Source organism: Quercus suber, unplaced genomic scaffold, assembly GCF_002906115.3.
Source record: "Quercus suber isolate HL8 unplaced genomic scaffold, Cork oak 2.0 scaffold_789, whole genome shotgun sequence".
Lineage (NCBI taxonomy): Eukaryota > Viridiplantae > Streptophyta > Magnoliopsida > Fagales > Fagaceae > Quercus > Quercus suber.
The window spans coordinates 218,260-241,813 of NW_027070225.1; the positions used below are offsets into that span (position 1 = coordinate 218,260).

The 23,554-nt window shown below is 35.1% G+C and overlaps 3 protein-coding genes across 15 annotated transcripts; all 3 read left to right on the top strand.

Annotated features, from left to right (window-relative positions):
- Positions 1 to 5,417: 5,417 nt before the first annotated feature.
- LOC136064876 (disease resistance protein RPV1-like) lies at positions 5,418 to 6,980 on the top strand. The gene is made up of 2 exons (XM_065767269.1): positions 5,418 to 5,857; positions 6,098 to 6,980. Exons 1-2 carry the CDS (start codon positions 5,418 to 5,420, stop codon positions 6,978 to 6,980), a joined length of 1,323 nt encoding a protein of 440 aa, XP_065623341.1.
- Positions 6,981 to 7,083: 103 nt separating this feature from the next.
- On the top strand, positions 7,084 to 13,162 carry LOC112034916 (disease resistance-like protein CSA1). 13 transcript variants are annotated; one of them, XM_024067739.2, is made up of 8 exons: positions 7,084 to 7,716; positions 7,843 to 8,383; positions 8,495 to 8,805; positions 8,897 to 9,206; positions 9,493 to 9,662; positions 11,304 to 11,803; positions 12,071 to 12,398; positions 12,811 to 13,162. In XM_024067739.2, exons 1-4 carry the CDS (start codon positions 7,449 to 7,451, stop codon positions 9,070 to 9,072), a joined length of 1,296 nt encoding a protein of 431 aa, XP_023923507.2. In that variant the 5' UTR covers positions 7,084 to 7,448; the 3' UTR covers positions 9,073 to 9,206; positions 9,493 to 9,662; positions 11,304 to 11,803; positions 12,071 to 12,398; positions 12,811 to 13,162. The 13 variants fall into 13 exon arrangements, with proteins under 13 accessions (XP_023923507.2, XP_065623356.1, XP_065623346.1 ...); XM_065767284.1 differs by having other exon boundaries at positions 7,843 to 8,090; positions 8,157 to 8,805; XM_065767285.1 differs by having other exon boundaries at positions 7,085 to 7,496; positions 7,621 to 7,716; positions 7,843 to 8,805.
- Positions 13,163 to 20,468: 7,306 nt separating this feature from the next.
- On the top strand, positions 20,469 to 23,131 carry LOC112034914 (disease resistance protein RUN1). Its single transcript, XM_065767270.1, has 5 exons — positions 20,469 to 20,590; positions 20,685 to 21,216; positions 21,432 to 22,372; positions 22,509 to 22,637; positions 23,064 to 23,131. The coding sequence occupies exons 2-5, from the start codon at positions 20,699 to 20,701 to the stop codon at positions 23,129 to 23,131; spliced, it is 1,656 nt and encodes a 551-aa protein (XP_065623342.1). The 5' UTR covers positions 20,469 to 20,590; positions 20,685 to 20,698.
- Positions 23,132 to 23,554: the final 423 nt, after the last annotated feature.

Below are 23,554 nucleotides of genomic sequence, written 5' to 3' on the forward strand. Positions count from 1 at the left end.
CAAATAGCAAACTTTTTTTTTTTTTTTTGATAAATTACGTTTTTAAACCCACATTTTATATTTTTTTTTTTAAATTACAATCCTCCTAGGATACCAAAAAATTTACCAAATATTTCACATTTTACTTACATAGCATTTGAGATGGTGCTCAAATGAACCACCACTGTACAAAAACCCAAAGTAGGTTGTAAGAAAATCATTGACACTTTTAAAGTTTGACATTAAAAAAAAAAAATTCTTAGTCTTACCATCGATCTCACGCTACGTGACGACAATGGGTAATACTATGTGTACCATTGAGGCCTAGATGAAGCTATTATTATGGATATAACATAACATAGTTGTCAAAGTGTCACTACTCAAACCACTCAACTATTGCCAAGCATTATGTGAAGCAATACGAGAGCTCTTACAACCAAGCCACAACATGCAATAGTTTGCTAATATTTGCTTTCTTCTTTGTTCTTCATAGTCGTACTATTATTTCATTTTTATTATTGAATTTGGTTGACTTGAAATTTCATAGAAAAGATAATCTCAATTTCTCATGAGTCCAAATGTTGAACTGGTTTAACTCTTCCACCGACGTCTACTTTCATACCCAAAGATAAAAAAGTTATCCACTTCAAATTGGATTTGGGCTACCTCCAAATGACACAATAAGCTTTTTCTTTTCTTTTTTTTCTTTTTTTGAGGGAGACTATTATTGGGTTAGTTAAATGAAAATTAGAGAGGAAATTATGCTATTTATATTGAAAGAATATAATAGTTAAAAAATACGATCGTTAGAAATATATGGCTGTTTAAAAAATATGACAATTGGAAAGAAAAAAAAAATCAATAAAGGCTTAAAAATAATAGAGAGAGAACAGAATATTTGTTGTGCTTGAAAAGTAGGTGATTCAAATTGAAAAATATAACACCTTGAATCCTTCAAGCCCCAAAAGATCAACCATTTGGGCTTGAGCGACACAAGGTGTTAGAAATAGAATTAGAGGAATGTTCTACTCGCTGGTAGGACATGTCACGAGCCTTGTGTGCAGGAGAAACACCTTTCAAGCAAGGGACACAGCATATTAGAAATGGGAAGCCCCTTTCCCATTAAGCCTAGCCTTTTGGGGTTGATGGGTTCAATATGTTACAAAATGTGGGCTTTTAGCTAAACTTTAGGTGAGAGTTGGCCTAACCCATTTGGTATGAACACAAAGATACAAGTCTCCAATTATAGAAACTTACATTAACATAAAAAAATAAAAAAAATAAAAGACAGTCTGACCAATGGCCTAATAGTTCAAGTCTGCTATTAAAAACCTTATAGTCTTTTACTACTGGGTTTAGAAATTTAATTCCTTTTCTTTGATTTACAATTTACTTAACTTTATAAGATTTCATTTGAAATTTTCTCAATGATATTATGCTGATTTCAGTTAACTATATGCATAAATTCCTATGTTTTTTTTTTTTTTTTTAATTTATTTAAAGTCTGTTATTGTCCTTCAATTTTGTTTTTTACGAGTTCAAGTTTGATAGGATGGTTTTACTGGATCTAGATCTGTACAGTTATACCTTTTAACATGAGAGAGAAAAGTTTTAAAAGTAAAAATTTAAAAAGCTAAAAAAAATTGTTAATTCGAAGATTAAGAATAAAGTTAACCATAGCAAAGCATCCCACAGGTTCAGGAGAAACAGAATTGAGGCATTGGAAAATCACAGGGGGGATAGATGTGACGATGAAAATGGGATTGCAAATATTTTGGTTGAATGTTATCAAAACCTCTTTGCTTCCTCCTCACCTGATCAGATTGAAGAAGCAATAGAAGCCACTCCTACGGTGGTTACTGAAGAGATGAACCAGGTACTTGTAGCACCTTTTGAAAGAGCGGAAGTAGAGGTGGCTTTAGAGCAGATGGACCCTCTAAAGGCACCAGGACCAGACGGCATGCCACCTCTGTTTTTCCAGCACTTTTGGTCGGCTATTGGAGATGATGTGGTGGAGGCTGTACTCACTTGCCTCAATTCGGGCTCCATACCTTCCTCAATAAACCGGACATTCATTACTCTCATTCCCAAGGTCAAAAGCCCGGTAAGAGTTTCAGACCACCGCCCTATTGCTCTATGTAATACTCTCTACAAGCTTATTTCTAAGGTTCTAGCAAATAGGCTCAAGATTTTATTACCTAGTGTTATTTCTAATACTCAAAGTGCATTCCAATCTAACAAAGCTATATCTGATAATATCCTGGTGGCCTTTGAGACCTTTCACCATATGAAGCACCAAAAATCTAAGAAGAGGGGTTTTATGGCTTTGAAATTAGACATGAGCAAAGCATATGACCAGGTGGAGTGGGTGTACCTGGTAAAAATCATGGAGAAATTGGGTTTTTGTGATAAGTGGGTGTCCCTTGTCTATGCTTGTATTAGCTCTGTCTCTTACTCAATTTTGGTGAATGGAGAACCTAGGGGTGATATTAGACCCTCTAGAGGTCTAAGGTAGGGTGACCCTTTGTCCCCCTACCTCTTCTTACTATGTTCAGAGGGGTTGAATAGGATGCTTCATAAGGCAGCAGCGGAGGATGGCATTAGGGGCTTTTCCTTATGTAAGAGAGGGCCAAAAATCTCCCATTTATTTTTTGCTGATGACAGCCTGTTGTTTTGTAAAGCCTCTTTGGCAGATTTGCAAGTTATTCAAAATATTCTATCATTGTATGAGAAAGCATCAGGACAAAAGCTAAACCGAGAGAAGACAACCATTTTCTTTAGCAAGGCAGTTCATGGAGACACAAAGACCCTACTCTTAAACTTTCTACAGATACCCAAGGTTAAAGAATATGAGAAATACCTTGACTTACCGGCGGTGGTGGGAAGAAATAAGAAGGCAAGCCTTAACTATATAAAGGAGAGAGTATGGAGCAAACTCCAAGGGTGGAAGGAGAAGCTTCTGTCCCAAGCGGGTAGAGAGATTCTACTCAAAGCCGTGGTGCAAGCAATTCCCACTTTTGCCATGAGTTGTTTCAAACTACCTGGAGGCCTTTGTGATGAAATTGAGGCCGAAGGGAGAGCAAAGGAAAATCCATTGGAAAAAATGAGAGGTTCTTTGTAAGCCAAAGGCCGAAGGGGGGTTGGGCTTTAAGGATTTGGGAAAGTTTAATGATGCCTTGCTTGCAAAACAGGTGTGGAGACTACTAAAGGATCAAAACTCCCTATTTTTCCGAGTTTTCAAAGCAAAATACTTTCCAACTGGTTTGATTTTTGAAGCACATGTAGCTGGGGGGTCATATGCCTAGCAGAGTATTCTTAAATCCAGGAAGGTGATTTCGATGGGGATGCGATGGAGGATAGGGGATGGTAAAAGTATAAATGTCTATAACGACAACTGGCTGCCTAGGAAGGGATCGGCCAAAGTACTCTCTCCACACTCGGGTGCATTGGAAGGTGCACGGGTTGCTGCTCTTATAAACTCTGATACTAGGACCTGGGACCAAAATGTGTTACAACAACACTTTTTGAGTTTCAAGGCTAGCCGCATTAGAGCCATTCCTTTGTGTTGGACCGATCAGGAAGATAGCTTAATTTGGCCTGCGTGCAAGGACAGGAATTATTTGGCAAAAAGGGGATATCAGCTCCTCTGTGAAGCTGAAATTTCTGGTGCTGCATCAAGCTCTGACAGTTCGGAGCAAACTCTTTTTTGGAAAAGTATTTGGAAGTTGCACATCCCAAATAAAATAAAAATGTTCCTTTGGCGGGTTTGTTCAAATGCTTTGCCGACTATGGTAAATTTGAAGAAGAGGAAGATTCTGGAAGATGCAAAATGCAAAGCATGTCTCGTGGCCGAGGAAGATACTCTCCATGCCATTTGGGATTGCGAGAAGCTCCACCACATTTGGTTCCCCTGTTTCAGCTGGGTCCGAACAGAGGTTCCTCAATTCCACAATGTCCAGGAGCTTATTTATTTGGTCGGGCAACAACAAGTTGTGCCTGAATGAGAAGGGAATAGCTACAGATAGAATCTTACAAGCGGCGAAGTTGTATCTCTCAGAGTTCCAGACGAAGATTCCCAAGGCAACAACAAAACCTCCCAAAGGTCGCATTCAGTGGCGTCCTCCTCAGGGTGAGATGTATAAAACTAACTATGATGGGGCGGTTTTTACTAAATCTAGAGAGGCAGGTATTGGGGTGGTGGTTCGGAATGCTAAGGGAGAGGTAATGGCTGCTCTTGCCGAAAAGATTTCGTACTCGGGCTTAGTGGAATTGCTGGAAGCTTTAGCTGCAAGAAAGGCTGTTAAATTCATTGTAGAGTTGGGTATGACGGACTCTGAATTTGAGGGTGACTTGGAGATTGTGTGCAGAGCTTTAGGGTCAGCGGATTGCAGCCACTCATCCATCGGTTAGATTGTCAAAGACATCATGTCTATGATTAGTTTGCTTAGAACTTACTCTTTCTCTCATATTAGGCGGCAGGGTAATTGTGTGGCCCATGCATTGGCTAAGAGAGCAATAGTTTCTTTCCCTTTATTAGTTTGGATAGAGCATGTTCCATCTGACATTTACCAGTTTGTTATTTCAGATTTTCCTGATAATGAATAAAAGTGCTCGGTTTGATTCTCAAAAAATAAATAAATAAATAAATAAAGTTAACCTTTTAATTTTCAATCTCATCATTCAAAAAATCAATTGTAAAATTTTCTTGTTATAGTGTTTGGTTCTTAATTTTTTTTTTTTTTTTTTGAGATAATTCAATAATTACATTGGGGATAGAAATATTTAAATCTTAGAAATTTTTGTTAATAATACTAAATGTGCGGTTAGTCTCAAAGTTCTTGACCATAAATAGACTCTTTACAAACTGTATAAAGAACTTTGTGGATTCAGTACGTATGCAATTACATCCATTCCTCTTACAATATTGTTTTACTTCTTCACTTTTTAACTTTTTCTAATTTTATTTCTTTTTTATTTCCTTTAAAAAAAAAAAAAAAAAAAAAGACAATCCGATATTCTGATGTTTTCTATATTTTTTTTTCCTCATGCAAACAGACCTGCTCGTTTTCCGAAGTTGATTTTGGACCATGATTTGCACACCTACATGTAATTGAAGTTCCATTAATGAGTAGATATCCCACTTTGCCAAGTCTAGGAATATGACTCGAGTACCATTCTTCTGAACTAGAGCTCAGTCTGGATTCAACCAATCATATCATAGGAAAATACTACAACTTGATCCCACTTCACACTTCAGTAATGGCTTAACAGTGCTTCTAAGATTTAGAATTTTTTTCCAACCTCAATAGCTGTCTTGAGGAATGTTCATACTCCAGAAACTCAGCTTTTAAAAGATTAGATTGAACCCAAGCTAGTAAGCTACCCAATTTGAGCCTGCATTTGCAAAAAAAAAAAAAAAATCCCATATATTTCTCATTATGGCTGCTTTGTTCAATTCTTCTCATAGCACCATTTGTAGTTTGAAATCGCTTGAATCTCTAGATCTTTCTAGATGCTCAAATTTTGACAAATTGCCTAAGAATCTAGGAAATGTCAAAGGTTTAAAAAGGCTAGATTTGAGGGAAACAGCTATAAAAGAGTTGCCTTCATCAATTGAACGCTTGACAGGCCTTACTTCATTGAATGTATGCTATTGCAAAAATCTTGTGTATCTTCCTAACACCACTTGTGGTTTCAAGTTCCATGGTGCTCTTGATCTTTCAACATGCTCAAGATTTAAAAACTTGCCAGAGAACCCATGGATAATCAAAGGTCTAGGGATGCTTAATTTGAGTAGAACAGCTATAGAAGAGACTCCTTCATCAATTGGAGGCTTGATTGGCCTAACTTCATTGACTCTTAAAGTTGCGAAAATCTTGTGTGTTTTCCTAGCACCATTTGTAGTTTGAAATCGCTTGAATCTCTAGATCTTTCTGGATGCTCAAATTTTGACAACTTGCTTGAGAATCTAGGAAATGTCAAAGGTTTAAAAAAGGCTAGATTTGAGTAGAACAGCTCTAAAAGAGTTGCCTTCATCAATTGAACGCTTGACAAGCCTTACTTCATTGAATATAAGCGATTGCAAAAATCTTGTGTGTTTTCCTAGCACCATTTGTAGTTTGAAATCACTTGAATCTTTAGATCTTTCTAAATGCTCAAATTTTGACAACTTGCCTGAGAATCTAGGAAATTTCAAAGGTTTAAAAGGGCTAGATTTAAGTGGAACAGTTATAAAAGAGTTGCCTTCATCAATTGAACGCTTGACAAGCCTTACTTCATTGAATATAAGCGATTGCAAAAATCTTGTATGTTTTCCTAGCACCATTTGTAGTTTAAAATCACTTGAATCTCTAGATCTTTCCAAATGCTCAAATTTTGACAACTTGCTTGAGAATCTAGGAAATTTCAAAGGTTTAAAAGGGCTAGATTTAAGTGGAACAATTATAAAAGAGTTGCCTTCATCAATTGAACGCTTGACAAGCCTTACTTCATTGAATATAAGCGATTGCAAAAATCTTGTGTGTCTTCCTAGCACCATTTGTAGTTTGAAATCGCTTGAATCTCTAGATCTTTTTGGATGCTCAAATTTTGACAACTTGCCTGAGAATCTAGGAAATGTCAAAGGTTTAAAAATGCTAGATTTGAGTGGAACAGTTATAAAAGAGTTGCCTTCATCTATTGAACGCTTGACAAGCCTTACTTCATTGAATATAAGCGATTGCAAAAATCTTGTGTGTCTTCCTAGCACCATTTGTAGTTTGAAATCGCTTGAATATCTAAATCTTTTTGGATGCTCAAATTTTGACAACTTGCCTGAGAATCTAGGAAATGTCAAAGGTTTAAAAATGCTAAATTTGAGTGGAACAGCTATAATAGAGTTGCCTTCATCAATTGAACGCTTGCCAAGCCTTACTTCATTGGATATAGATGGTTGCAAAAATCTTGTGTGTCTTCCTAACACCACTTGTGGTTTTAAGTTCCAAGGTGCTCTTGATCTTTAAACATGCCCAAGATTTAAAAACTTGCTAAAGAACCCATGGATAATTGAAGGTCTAGGGAAGCTTGATTTGAGTAAAACAGCTATAGAAGAGTTTCCTTCATCAATTGGAGGCTTGATTGGCCTAACTTCATTAACTCTTAGGAGTTGCAAAAATCTTGTGTGTCTTCCTAGCACTATTTGTAGTTTGAAATCGCTTGAATCTCTAGATCTTTTTGGATGCTCAAATTTTGACAACTTGCCTGAGAATCTAGGAAATGTCAAAGGTTTAAAAGGGCTAGATTTAAGTGGAACAGCTATAAAAGGGTTGCCTTCATCAATTGAACATTTGACTAACCTTACTCTATTGACTTTAACACATTGCTTGAATCTTGTGCGTTTTCCTAGCACCATTTGTAGTTTGAAGTTGCTTAATTCTCTTGATCTTTTTGGATGCTTAAAATTTGACAACTTGCCAGAGAACATAGGAAATATGGAAGGTTTGGAGGTGCTTAATTTGTGTTGGACAGCCATAAAAGAGGTTCCTTCTTCCATTGTTCTCCTTAAAAATCTCAAAGAGCTAATTATCCGTGGATGGAAGTTATCTGAATTTTATTTCCTGCCAGAAAGTCCTGAGTGGCTTACATCACTTTTCTTGCCAACAGGTCTTACCACGGAAAGAATATTATTGCCTTCTTATATATATTCTTCCGTGCAAACAAGTCCAGCTCCGGTGGGCTTATCATTGCCTTCCTTATCAGGTCTACAATCTTTAACATATTTGTATCTTAGTCACTGCGATCTTTCATCAATTCCCAATAACATTGGCTGCTTGTCCTCTTTAAAATACTTGGATCTAAGTGGAAATAATTTTGTTTCCCTTCCAGAAAGCATGTCGCAACTCTCTAATCTTCGAAGTCTCTATTTGGAGGGTTGCAAGAGACTTCAATCATTGGAAAATGTTCCGTCAACTATTGAATCCATAATTGCAGACAATTGTATCTCTCTGGAGAGATTGCCAAAACTGCAATATTATCGTTTTAGGTTAGATCGCGCCGATTTGCAATTCCTGTTTTTGAACTGCTTCAAATTGGTTGACAATAGAATGCTTCAGGGCGTTAATAACATGCTTCAGGTCTCTCTCTCTCTTTCTCTCTTTCTCTCTCTCCAAGTTCTAAACGTTATGCTTTGTATATTTCAGGGACAAAGTGGTACACTACCAATGAAGTTAAAAATTATTATTCCTAGAAGTGAAATTCCGAAATATTTTAACCATGAATGTACGGGTCATGAATTGAAAGTACAAGTGCCTTCTAATTGGTCTAATGCGCCGATTGGAATTGCATTTTGTGTTGTTTTTGTACCCAACTATTGGCTTGAATGCCCTCATAATTGGGTTCTTTCATTTATAATCGATGGAATTCCAAGGTATCGCAATGAAATTCCTGGTTATGTGAAAAAATATGATACAATTGAATTACATCACCTTTGGCTGACCTATTATTCCTATCTGAACGGATTTCATCCACTTACGATTAGAGCATCTTCCCGGCACCTGAAGGTGGAAAAAATTGGGGTCCGATTCATATACCTGCAAGACATCGAAATTCCCAGTAAAACTATGGTACAGTGCATCAACAACAGCAGCATTGTAGTCCATCATGATATTGATGATTCAATTGCAGAAGGTAGCGGAAATAAGCGAAGCCGTGACGAAGATGATGGGGCAGTACCTAGTGGAGAATGCTGCTTTATTGTGGAACCACCACCAAAGGGGATTCAAAGGCTGGGAGGATTTATGGAGGATTCTGAGGATCCTAGTCTGAGGGAATTTTCTGACTTCTTTGCGAGTAAGTCTATCTTTCTTCTTACTTTCAAGTTTTAACTTTTAACATTTACAAGCCATCATTTACAACTACTTGTTGGTGCACTTTTATTTAGTGGATGCAGAGGATCAAACGTCCAAGAAGCTTGAAGCCATTCACGAATGTAGTAGTTTCCAAGAAATCGAAGATATAAATCAAACCCTGGCAAAGAACAGCAACAACAGCAGCACGCCTTATGAGGGTCTGGGTGAAATCTATCGTGATATTGAACGATTCAGCCGCCAAAGGTAGCAAAAATAAGCAAAACCGAATGTCTGATTCGGAAGAATCTAGTGGAAAAGGCCACTTTAACGAGGGACCAGATCCAAAGACTTGGAGTATTTATGTCTGTTCGGAAGAATCTAGTAAAAGGGAATTCTTTGCCTGTAAGTCATCATCTTTCTCTTTGCTATTACAATTTACAAGTTTTACTGTTGTCTTTTATTTTTGGGGAGGGGAATCCAAGGAAAGTGTGGCTTTTGATTGATAACAAATTTAATTTGTTATAGGTATAAAATTAGAGTTTTTCTTATTGGATTTCCCATACTAGCATTTATAATTTAAATAAATTATTAAAAACAAAAAAAACAAAAACAAAAAAGCATAGTATTCTGCAAGTTGTACCTTAGCATTACCTTTTGGCACTCATATAGCCACATTTTTTTTAATCAGGTTGAAATAATACAAATTTTTCTTGTCGTCTTGTTGGGGCACTTTTATATAATGGAAGGAAGGGATCAAACGTCCAAGAAGCTTGAAGCCTATTGCAGTGGTAAGAGGGATAGTTAGCAGAGCCACGTTGAAGAATTAACCATGTAGGATCTCTCCTTTCACTCAAAATGGTTAGCTATTTAAATTAACTGTCAAATGGCTCTTATTATTGATTAAATCAGTTTTTTGTCCTGCAAATGTTCTGTTGAACTTCTATTCCTATACAAATATATATTGAAATCTAATTATTTCCAGATTCCTAGTGAAAAAGCACTCAAAGAACAAGTGTGCTCTACATTCCAAGATCTTCCTGCACAGTACACATTTTAGATCACTAGTGTAACCCCAATCTAGCATTCTGTCCTGAGTGCTTAATTTGTTCCTTGTTAGTTTTTTTTTTTTTTTTGGCTGGCAGCATCATATATGACTTGAGTACCATACTTCTGAATTAGGATTCCATCTGGATGTTACCAATCATGCCATAGGAAAATGATACAACCTGATCCCACTTCAAACTTCAGAAATGTCCTGACAATGCAACTAAGAGTAAGAATTTCCGCCTATCCCTGAGTGCTACTTGAGGAATGTTAACAAACCAGAAACTCTTGTATTTCAAAAGGTTTTATTTAACACAAGCTACCTAAATTGAACCTGCCTTAGCAAAGAGATTCCATATATGTCTCATTATGCTTTCTTAGTTCCATTCTTGCACCTCTTTCAAACCTAATCCACCTTCTCTTTGGCTTGCATACAACATCCCAAGATACTTTAGCCCCCTAAAGTTCCTTTCCTTTCCATAGGTAACTGCTCAATATCTGTGCAATAGCCTTGATAAAATTCTTTGGCATTATGAAGATGCTGGACCAGTTAAACCTAAAGGCTATAAAGAACTGAAGCCATCCTGCGAAGGAAAGGTTCCTTGCTGTCCATGATTCAATTCTGCTTGTTATCTTATCAAGAAGGAGCAAACATACTTTTGCACCAGGTCTTTGAGAAATTAGAGAAACCCCGAACTATCTTACAAGTAGTGAGCCTTTTTGAATTGCAAGAGCTCAAATAATCACTTCTTCATCCCATCAGGAACAGCAGCACAGAAAACCTCAATCTTTTGAGAGTTAGCAGCCACACCAGACATATTTCCTAAACTCCTCCAGATGCTATGAAAAACATACTGCAAACTAGGAGCTTATGTTTATAGGTGCTTCTGGATTTACATTTCCCATCCAATCAATGCAACATAAACAAATATCTTTAGGGTGGAAAGGTACCATTCTCATGCCAGTTGACACAACCTTTAACAGTGAACCATCTCAAAGGATCTACTGGGGTATGGCAGCTGTTTTGTGGCTAAAGCAGAGATCATTGCACCAAATCCTTGCTCTTAATGCAAATTGAATCTGTTTCTCATGCCCATCTTTGAGAGCAAAGGACATTATTGGTATATCCAAGGGAAGTACGTAAGTAGAGATGGTGGCAACCACACAACCTACTTCCAAAACCTGAACTACCCCTGCAGCACGCAGGTCACTTTGGTCTCACTTGTAGTCATATTCCCTTACCTGAATGTACAACAAAATTCAGTATGTTAAAAGTATGACTAAAAACAAGCATTGATCCTGACATAAAATTTAGATGTCATGCACACACACATCACAAATACATGTATGTATGTATGTATGTACATAGGTAGTAGTAAGAACTTAATAAGTTAGCATGGCAACAAGCTTTCTAGCTAGTCCTTTACTATAATGTTGACAAATCTTTAGCAACAGGTTGGTGGAATCTTCTGGTGGTGGAGGGAAATGTCTCTATAGGTCTTCTCTTCTAGAAACATCCAAGAACGGCAAATTCTTTACATAAGAAATATCACGCCATGGAAGTAACTCGTTGAATGTCAATGGGCACACACTCATCCCAATTCCAAGGATCAAAAGTGGCGTTTCAATAAGAACAACCTTGTTTTTAAATGTAGAAATACCTGCAAGTTTAAATTACAACAATAACAACCAGAAGAACACAAAGTTGCAGAGCTCAGAAATATACCGAGGCATCTACTGCAGCATGCTCTCTAAGGATCATGATCCTGATGATTCAGCCTCAGAAGGTAGCAGAACTAAGCGAAGGCATGATGAGGATGATGGGGCTGGACACCTAGTGGAGAAGGCTACTCTAATGAGGAACCACAGCCAAAATGAATTAATAAAGTCGGAGAATTTATTGCTGATTCTGAGGATTCTAGTCAAAGGGAAATTTTCAACTTCGTTGCCAATAAGTGATCATCTTTCTTCTTACTACTTTACAAGTCATCATCAATTTTTTTTTGGGGACATATACTATTTTTTTTTTAATTTTACATTGTTAACTTCAAAGTATTGGGGTAGTTGTACCTTAGAATTACCTGTCAACACTCACAGCAAAATCAACCCAAACTCAAAAATTAAAATCATACCATATTGCTTTTCTTTTTTTAGTATTTTTTTCTAATAATCCGGTTGGAGTTAAACAAATTTTGATGTGTTGTTGGTGAACTTTTATTTAGTACAAGGATAGTACGAAATGTCCTAGACGCTTGAACCCATTCACGGAGGGAAGAGGGATAGTTACCAAGACATTGAAGATCTCAATTAAACTATGGCACAGTTAAGCATCAACAACAGAACACTCTAGTAGGATCTGGGTGATCTCTGCCATGATCTTTGTGATTCAACCGTAGAAGGTAACAGAAATAAGCGAAGCTGTGATGAGGATGGCGGGACTGGACCAAGCAGAGAAGGCTACTCTAGAGACAAACCCCCATCCAAAGACTTGGAGGATGTATGGCTGATTCTAAAGAATTTAGTACAAGGAATGTTTCGACTTCTTTTCCTGTAAGTCATCATCTTTCTTCTTGCTATTACAGTTTACAAGTATTGATGTTCTCTTTTATTTTTTGAAGTGGGGAATCCAATGAAATGAAAGTGTGGGTTTTGATTGTCAGGTTTAAATTGGCATGATAAAAATTTAAATTTGTCATATGTATAAACTGGAGTTTTTCTTTTTAGATTTTTACCCCCATCTTTGTACATATACTAGCATTGAGAGAGGGAAAAAAAGAAAGTTCAAAGTATTGTGTTGGTTAACATTACCTTTTGGCACTCGCATCCCAATCACCCCAAACTCAAAAATTAAATTCATTCCAGAATTCATATCACTTTTGTTTTTTTAAACTTTTTTTTGTCAGGTTTGAATAATACAAAAATTTCTTCTTGACTTGTTGGGGCACTTTTTATATATTGGTAGGAGGGGATCCAAGAAACTTGAAGTCTATTGCAGTGGTAAGAGGGAAACTTACAAGAGCGACATTGAAGAATTAGCCAAGGAGGGTCCCTCCTCTCAAACCCACCTTGGCACTCACTAAACTGGTCAAGAATTAACTGAGGGTTCCTTTTTGCTGTATGTATGTCAATGTGTGTATATATATGTGTGGCTTTGTTTAATTGGTTTTATAGAGTTTAAGCAGTGGATTCAGTGTAGAGAAATTAAAGTTCTCTTGTCCCATGCTTTTGTGCCATTTTGTAATCTCCTATTTTCTTAGTGAAATTTTCTGTTAGATACTGTCCGTGGATGCAGGCCTAAAGCCGAACCACGTAAATCTTTGTGTTCCATGTGTGATTGTCTTTTCTATTTCTATTTGGCATAACATACTATTATTTTGTTCACACAACAAATAAGCATAAAATAACCTACTATTAGTTTATTACACAACAAATAAGTATAAAAGCTTCCACTAACTCAATAGTTTGTGATTAGAGCAATGTTTGCTTATGAAATGAAGTTGCATTGTTGTAATGATTGAGTGCCCTGTTGGGCTTGGAAAGTGTGGTTGCAAATGTAGCTGTTTGTACTTTGGTAGCAGAGAGGAGGGGTTGTTTGAGTTTTGTTTTTGCTGGGCTGTTATTTGTGTCCAGCTTTGTTTTAAGTTTTTTCTTCTAGTGTTTTGATAAATAAAAATTAATTATTCGTTAAAATAATTCTCCTGAGGTTTGTTGTATTAATATATTTCTCTTGGGATGTTGGTTCAGCTAGTGACAAACAAAATACCCAAGAACCCTAGTGATAAGTTGCTACATTTTTTATCATCTTGAAGTTGTGACAGCAGCAAAAGAAATCGAGCCACTTGATTGTATCATTATCTTCAAGAGCAATGAGTAACTTGATCATCCTAAGCAACCATTTAAACCACCTTCCTAACAAGCTTTATTGCTGCTTTTCACACAACCTCATCAATTATTCAACTGTGCTCTTAGCATATTCGTATTCCTCTTCCTCCTCTACTCTCATTTCTTCTTTCTCTAATGTCTTTCTAGCTAGAAACGGACTCAATCTTTATCTAATGTCTCTTTAATGTGCCTTAAAGAGAGAAAATTGCCTGCTGTATGAATCTATTGCCGTTCCCAATAATTCATTTTAAAAATTTTAAGGGCTTATTAGTTTTGAATTAGTTAGATTAGTCGATCTAGGTTGTATTTTTGATACTCCTACACTATTTTCCTTCTTTTTGTGTTTGTTCAAGTTATTTATCAAGATGAATCATCCCTCCATCCACCTCAACCTAAATTTCAGTATGTTTCAGTAACTTCTGGTTGATATATTGTATTTTCTGCCACACATGAACAAAACATTAACTTTTTTTTCTGTCATTTTTTTATTTAAAAAGTCTTACTCATAAAATATGAAATTGGAATTTGATTGTTTGATTTGATGTCATTACTGCCACCTTTGCATTCTTCTTTTCTTTGTTGGGTTCGTGTGTGGAAGAAATGTGGGTACTAGGTAGCTGTTCTGACATAGTTCCCATTGTTTGAGTTTTATTTTGCTTTTTACAAACTGAAAACTGAGTTCAAATTTGGGTTCCAAACAAGAATTTGAGTGAGATTAAAAAAAGAAAAGAAAGGAAATTATGAATTGAGTTAAGAATTGTGAGTTGTGAGTTATGAGAATGAGAACTAAGTTATGAAAATTGAGACATGTATGTGTTGAGAACCAAACACCGTATAAACTTCCAAATCTTTGACCACACTTGCATATTCCCCATTTGAGCTCTAAATTAAATTTTCTTTTATTGCGATGATCCTAGCCATATAATAATTAGATTTGACTGTGTAGAACCCATTCTTGGAATGTGACCAAAACATAGCATCATTTGTCTGATAACAAGTTAGGGGAATATGTAAAATTGCCTCAACATCCCCACTATCAAAGTATAAAGACTTTTAAAGGTTTTTTTTTTTTTTTTTCTTTTTTTTAATCTACGGCCCACAAGTGGCATCCATCATATCAACAATGTGCGGTGCCAAAGATAAAGACTTTAAGACTTAAAAAGTTGTGATAGCTATCTTAATTTTATGTTTTTAGCAATACTTGCAAATTATGCTTATTCACAATTAAAAATAGATTCTTATAAAATAAAATAAAAATCTGTTAAAAATAAAGTGAGGCTAATAAAGTATATTCTCCATTAAATTTTAATAGTTTGCAATGCAAAGTGCAAAGAATTTATAATTTAGACTTTTAGAGTGAATTAACTGAATTTAAGTAATTTTTTTTTGAGTGAATTGAAGTAATTAATACATAAAACTGACAATATTCATGTTTTTGTTTTTTTGAGCTGACATTATTATTATATTAGTCATGCAAAGACGCCGTGGTATTACTAATACTAGGCGCATGCACAATATATATATGAGCACTTGGAACTATGCAAATGCACTTTTAATGTAAGACAGAGAAGTTAAAAGGTTTAAAATTATTCATTTGTTCTAATGTTGAAATTAAAAATAATTTTTTTTAATTTTAAATCTCAGTTCTTAAAAGACAATTGCATGATTTTTCTTACTTTACTTAAATAATTAGTTTTTTTAATAAATATATAAACAAACTCTTAACTTGGGTCAAAAAGCAAATGTAAAAAGAAATTTATAGCTAGCAAAATATGGCAATGTAAACAGGACTTCTCTGGTCAATGGGAACTTACAGCAAGAACTTTTTTTTAAGAAGAAAATATGAAAAGAAGTTTGTTCATCAAAAAAAAATATATATGAAAAGAAGTTTGCACTGCAGTAGCCGTTAAAATTAAAATAATGAAAAGAAAACTTTCGCTGCTCACGCACTAAACTTTCGGCGCCACTTTTGAAAAAGCGTAAAAAAAAGGAGCAACTTTCGCCCCTCACTAGGAAGTGGAATTACTCAGAAATGAGAAAACATATAATAGTAATAAAAAAGAGCAGTGGAAGTTTCTTCTAATTTTCCCTAAAAGGAGCACTGAAACTTCAGTCTGTTTCATTACTTGAAAATTCTAGCTCTCCTCAGCCTTCTCTCTCTCTCTCTTGCAAATTTCAGATTGGATTTCTACTCACTCCGATTCGACGCATTTTCAACACAACGCAAGTGATCAGGTTGGGATCAAGTCATTTCTTCTTCCCTAATTTCAGATCCACCTGTTCTAGCCCCAATCTCAGGTGCGTCTACTTCGTTCTCTCAGTCTCATCTATTGTTAAAATTTTGTGAAGAGTGATGTGTTGTTACAGGCTTTTTGGCTCTGATTTTCGGACTACATTATTTTAGTTTTTTGGGTTTATGATGTTTGTGGTTTTTACTGGGTTTATGATATGAGATCAGAACTTCATATATCAACATCAAACCTTTAAAACGGAGATCTTTTGGCTTTATTTTCTGGGTTTATTTTATGAGATCAAAGCTTTTATTTTTTTCACCTTTGCATTCTTCTTTTATCTTCAGGTTGGGTTTGTGTGTAGAAGAAACGTGGGTAGCCGTTCTGACTTAGGCCCCACTTGCTTTTTACAAACCAAATACTGAGTTCAAGTTTGGGTTCCAAACAGGAATTTGAAAATTGAGAACTAAATTATGAATATTGAGATATGGGTGTGTTGAGAATCAAACACTGTAAACTTTCAAATCTTTGAGACTTTGATCACACTTGCTTATGCCCCCATTTGATCTCTAAATTAAATTTTCTTTTATTGCGATGATCTTAGCCACACAATAACTAGATTTGACTGTGTAGAACTCATTGTTGGAATGTGACCAAAACATAGCATCATTTGTCTGATAACAAGTTAAGGGAACACGTAGAATTGCCTCAACATCCCCACTATCAAAGTTTTAAGACTTTAGACCTAATAGCCATCTTAATATTATGTTTTCAACAATGCTTGCAAATTGAGTCTTATTCACAATAAAAAATAGATTCTCATAAAAAAAAAAAAAAACGGTTAAAAATAAAGTGAGGCTAAAAAAGTACCATCTCCATTCAATTTAAGAAGATAGTTTAAACTTTAAAGTTTGGGTTCATTTGGAAAAGGAGTTTGAGTAATGTTGTTTATATTTTTTTGAAATATGTATGGGTGAAAAAGTGTATGAAAATACGTGTAATATTGTTTAAAAACTGAAAACATGTGTTTAAAATGTTTTACCAAACGGGTTTGCAATGCATAGTACAAAGAATTTATAATTTATACTTTTAGAGTGGATTTAAGTAATTTATATATAAAACTAACAATATTTATGTTTTTGATTTTTTGAGCTGACATTATTTATTATTTTTGTCATGCAAAGATGCCGTCGTATAACTAATGCTAGGCATATGCACAATATATATGAGCACCTGAACTATACAATCTCACTTTTTTAATGTAAGAGAGAGAAGTTAAAAGGTTTAAAATTATTCATTTGTTGTTCATCAAAAAATTATTCATTTGTTCTAATGTTAAAATTAAAAATGACTTTTTTTTTTTAAGTTTAAAAATCTCAGTTCTTAAAAGGCAATTTTATGATTTTTTTTTACTTTACTTTAATAATTAATTCTTTAATAAATATATAAACAAACTATTAACTTGGAAGCAATGTAAAAAGCAAAAAAGCAATATAAACCAAAGTTTTGAATTATGTTTTAGACGTTTTTTTTGGATTGACTATAAGAATGAAATATTTTAGTACCGGTGTGTGGTGGAACTCTATTCTAGAATTATGTGCCAGATATATATACATGCATAAATTATTTAAATTACTTATTTTAGGAGTATAAAAATAAATTTCTTATACAGTGATATAATTATGAGATTGATGATTAAAAAAATTTAAACTTTGATATAACTTTTTTTTTTTTTTTGAGAAAACTTTGATATTACTTAGTACAGCAGGGAGGAGATTGTTTATTTAAAAATAATCAAATAAAGGAGATTGTACTCGTTTTAGATGCGTATGGGGTAAAGTAAACTATGAACTTTCCTAGAAGGCTTACTCTATTTCTTTAATTTATTTTTTGTACTTTCACATTTCATGTGACCTTTCACAGTTTTTGATGTCTTAAAAAAAAGATAAATTCAAACCTGATATTACTTAGTACAGCTGAGATGAGATTCTTTATTTAAAAATAATCAAATAAAGGAGATTGTACTTGTTGTAGATGGGCATTGGGTAAGGTAAACTATGAAATTTCCTAGAAGGCTTGCTCCATTGGTTTGGGAGGATGAATGAAAAAGTGGGAAAATAAAAAAACGGTGGTATGACAAAAAAGTGGGGAGTAGAAAAAATTTTAATTTTTTACTTTTTTTTGTTTAGTTGGAAGTAAAAAAGTGGGAAGATGAAAAAAAGTAAGTTTATTTAAATTTACTTATATACCTATGTTAAAAAATAATTCCCAATTAAAACAAAAAAGTGACATAAAAAAAATCCAAATTTACTAGAAAAAAAAAAATCACTTCTAATTAAAAAAAAGAAAAAGAAAAAGAAAAAGAAAAACAATAAAAAACACAGTTACGCCACATCCCAGAAAAAAAAAAAGAAAAAGAAAAGAATTGTCCAGGAGGAAATCAAAAGAAGAAAAAGGAAAAAAGAAAAAAAATCACAATTTTAAATCTCAGTTCTTAAAAGGCAATTGCATGATTTTTCTTACTTTTCTTTAATAATTATTTAAAAAAATAAATACATAAATAAACTCTTAAAAGAAAATTGCACAATTTGGAACTAGGTGTGGAACTAGGTGTGTTACATAGAACTAGAGTTTTTCAAACTCAATTTTCTGGGTTTTTCTTTTTTTTTTTTCTTCTGATTTTGCATTGAAATCGATTTTTATAAACTTTAGTTAAAAAAAAAAAAAAAAATTACATAGGACTCTAGTTCCAAGTGATTTGATTTTTATTTATAAATTCAAACTCAATTTTCTGGGTTTTTTTTCTTCTTCTGATATTGCATTGAAATCGATTTTTATAAACTTTAGTTTTTTTTATAAAAAAAAAAAAAAAAACACTGCATAGGACTCTAGTTCCAAGTGATTTGATTTTTATTTATAAATGCCATTTTTTTTTTTTGAAAACAAACGGCAAAAATTTTTAAATACCATATTAAAGCATTAGTATTGATGGCTGATACAACTCAACTTTTGGAAAGTTGAATTTTACTCCAAACTTTATTTTCAAAAAGAATCTTTTTAATAAAATAATCCTAAAAAATGATTTATTTAGCGCCGAAAAAAAAAAAAAACCCCAAAAAGTAGTGTAAAAAAAACTTTGTAGCTTGTAAAAAAGAAAAAAGGGAAATAAATATAAACATAAACAGGAATTCGCTAGTTACTGGAAAGTCCACCTGTCTTCCTTAGTGCTTGAATTTTTTACTTAAAAGAAAAATCTACAAACCTGGTGAAAAAGCAATATGAAAAAGAGAATTTTTTGTTGTTGCAGAACTTTGGCTGCTGCTGCTAGTTCACCAAAAAAAAAAAAAGAAAAAAAAAAAGAACTTTGGCTGCTCACGCACTAGGAAATTTCATCGCTACTTTTGAAGTGAAAGCACTCAGAAAAAGAGAGCAACTTTCGCTCCTCACTAGGAAGTGAACGAAATTGGTAAATAACCATAAAATCTCAACTATATAGTTAGTTGTCAATAGTTTCAAACTATATTTTTTTCTAGCATTTCGAGTTTAAGAAACTCGATTTAGGGGCTATAAATCGAGTATTTAAGGGTCGATTTTTATATTTTGATCGGGTCTGAGTTGGCACTTTTTTCACGTGGCATCTACGTGGAAATCGAGTATCTGAGACTCGATTTCTAAGCCAATATATATATATCAGACCAGCTCCACCGAAAAAAAAAAAAAGAAATCAGAGCCAGAAAGGAAAAAAAAAAAAAACCGAATAAGAATGAAAGAAGCCGAAACCAGAAGAAAAAATTAAAAAAAAACCCAGAAGCAGCCCCAGCCGGCGAGGCGCAGGTCGGCGCAAGCCCCAGGTTGCCGCGCGACCCAGGTCGCACCGCGACCCAGGTTGCCGCGCGACCCAGGTCGCCTCGCGCGGCCCAGGTCGCACCGCGACCAAGGTCGCCGCGCGGCCCAGGTCGCCGCGCGGCCCAGGTCGCACCGCGGCCCAGATCTTCTGTTTCTGGGTTTTTTTTTTTTTTTCTGGGTTTTTTTTTTTTTTCTCTGATGAACACATGCATTTGAGCTTGATCTTTTTCTGGGTATTTCGGCGACCCAGGTCTTCTGTTTCTGGGTTTTTTTTTTTCCTTTTTTTCCTCTGATGAACACATGCATTTGATCTGGATTGTTTGTCTGTGATCTGATTGTATTTTTTTTTTTTTTTTTTTTCTGGTATTTCGGCTTGTACATGAGACTTGGAGAGTTCAAATTTTTTCAAATATTTTTGGTTTGGAAATTGAGTATTAAAGACTCGATTTCCAGGTGGTCTCCATGTGAAAAAATATGCCACATCAGACTATAAAAATCGAGTAATTGAGACTCGATTTACAGGCTAAAATCGAGTTTCAAATACTCGAGATGCTACTATACAATATAGTTTGCAAACCGGATCTACTAACTAAATAGTTAGAAAAAAAAAATTAGTTTACTATTTTCCCCCTAGGAAGTGAAAGTACTCAGAAAAATAAAGAATATCTTCAGTCCTCTTTCATCTCTTCCAAATTTCGGTCCTCCACTCAGTCTCCTCTTTCTTTGTCTATCAGTTCCTAATTTCAGATTCAATTCCATCTCTTTCAAAGCTACGCAATTCAGGTTGGGGATCAAGTAATTTCTTTTTATTCTTTCTTCTGTTCTAAACTAATTCTAATTGATCTTTTTTTTTTGTTTTTTAAATTTTGCATGTCAGATCTATAATTTCTAATGGCTTTAATGGGCATGGAAACGGACTCCTCATCTTTCCCAAGTTCCTCTTCTTCTTCTGTCGCCCAACGGAAGTATGATGTGTTCCTCAGTTTCAGAGGTGAGGACACCCGCAACACATTGGCGGACCTTCTATACGATGCTTTCAATCAGAAGGGCATTAACGCCTTTAAGGACGATGAAAAACTTGAGAAAGGAAAAACTATTTCGCCAGAGCTTTCAAGAGCAATAGAACAATCGCGATTTGCTGTTGTCATTTTCTCAAAAAACTATGCATCTTCCACTTGGTGCTTAGATGAACTTGCAAAGATCTTTCACTGCGAGGAACACATGGGAATGAAAATTCTGCCAGTTTTTTATGACGTGGAGCCCTCTGATGTGCGGAAGCAAATGGGAACTTTTGCACAGGCTTTTATTGAACATGAAAATCGTTTCAAGGAGAATATAGAGAAGGTGAAGATGTGGAGAGCTGCTTTGACTCACGTAGGCAATCTCGCTGGATGGCCTTTAATGAATAGGTAATTTAATTTCAATTGATATATTTATTTGTTTTAAATATTCTGATGACCCATTTCATATATATGACTTCATTTTGAACCTTTAGCAGATCTACATACATGTTTGCATTTCCATGAATTTTATCTTAAGCCTATCAATTTACATCATTACATGGTTTTGTTTCAGTAAGCGGAATTGAACACCAAATATCTTCTGTGATCTCTCTTTATTGCAGGCCTTTCTCACAAGTTATTAAAAGCATTGTGAGGTTAATATGGCTTAACTTGAATAATGATGCATTCTCAGAAGTTACCAAGGGCCTAGTAGGAATAGACTCTCGTGTGGTGGAATTGGAGTCGCGTTTAGCTGTAGGGTCAAATGATGTTCGCTTTATAGGGATTTGGGCGATGGGGGGAATGGGTAAGACAACTCTTGCTTGGGTTGTTTATCATATGGTTTCTAAAGATTTTGAAGCTTGCAGTTTTATTGAGGATGTTCGGGAAAATTTTGAAAAAAATGGTTTTGTTCCAATACAACAAAAAATTATTGATCAAATTTTGAGGGAAAAGGAATTGAAAATAGATGATAAGTATGATGGAGTTTTCAAGATCAAAGATGGGTTACATCATAAAAGAATTCTTCTTGTTTTAGATGATGTAGATAAACCAGACTTGTTAAACATGTTAGCCGGGGAGCATGATTGGTTTGGCCCAGGCAGTAGAATTATCATAACAACAAGATATATGCAGGTGTTGGAGACACATGGAGTAGATGAAATATATGAAATTAAAGAATTGAATGATGAAAATGCTCTTCAACTTTTTTGCTTGAAAGCTTTTAAAAAAGAGCATGTCCCTGATGATTATAAAGGGCTGTCTAAAGATTTTTCAAAGCCTCATCTATTTTCCAAATGCATCATCTCTTCAGTAACTTGTGGGCAGTGTAATGAAGTTCCTGAAACCAGTTTACATGCTTTGTGGTCTTGCCCAGACACCAAGAAGTTATGGCAATTACTTGAATGCATAAACTTTATCCAGAACTGGACTGATCTGTTCTCCTGGATGCTGCACCATAAGAATACATTCTCACTGAAACTATTTCCCACTCTCTCATGGCAATTATGGCTGCACAGAAATGGAGAGATTTGGGAAACCAGGAATACAGCCAACCACTTTGGTATATATAGGTAAAGAGATGCAGGAACAGTAGGCTGCAAAATTTTCGTCTGAGATACTGCCGAAAGTTCATCTCCTAATATGGAAGCCCCGTTAGTTACCTTACTCCAAGGTAAATGTTGCTGTAAATGTTGCAGTGATTAGAGATCTCAAAGTGAATTTTGTTGCAGCTAAGGTTGAGGTGATTGTGGGCCAATGCTGTCTGGAGGCCCTACAATTGTTTAACCAGCCGGGAATTCAGGAGGTTCAACTTGAGAGCCACTTAAGTATTGCCAATTTGCCATTGCTGCTTTTAACATGGATTCCACACCCCCACCCCCCGAAAAAAAAGTGACCTGAAATGCTCTGTTCAACAAAGTGAAACTAGCAATATCTACTTTCCGAAGCTGCAATTTTAATTTTGTGGACAAAAGCTGTAATAATGCTCCTCTAGTTTTAGCAGATCTTGGATGTAAAAATTGCTCCACTGAGATTTGGCTACTTGATAATTTTGTGAAATGCAATACAAATCCTGCTGCTTTTATTTTAAGAAAAATACATATTTACCTATTGATATTTAACTTTCCAATGTAACGGTTTGTTATATTAATATAATTGTTGTTTTTTTTTTCTCCGACTGCAACATATATAATGTTTTTTTTCCCCCTTCCCGGCATTTGGCTCTCTGATTCATATTGAGAAATTTTGAACAGAAACCTTGCTCAGTTCAGATGTTGATTTGCACACCAAATTAGCTATGCAGGGTGCTCTCCAAGGATAGAGCTAAATTAATCCCCCCATTTACTACAAATGGCTTACTTCTAGTCTCCACCGTTGGTTTAAGCTCTCTCTTTATGATGACTACATAATCCCTCGTCAGTTCTTATCCCTTGGCAATGGAGAATGGCATTCCTTTGGTGTCATATATGGCTACACAGCAGCACCTGAGGCCTGCTTACAGACCACAACCCTAAGAGATTTTCACATCCACTGATCTTCTCATACAATGATGTCTTCCCACACAAATTCTTGGGAGTTAATTAAGCAGCACTTCATTAATTCTTTACAAACCCAGACACAATTTAAATTCCTCCAGATACTATGAAAAACCTTATTGCAAACTAGTTGCTCATGCCTATAGTTGCTTCTAGATTTCCATTTCCCATTCAAGAAATGCAATATAAATAAATATCATCAGGGTGGC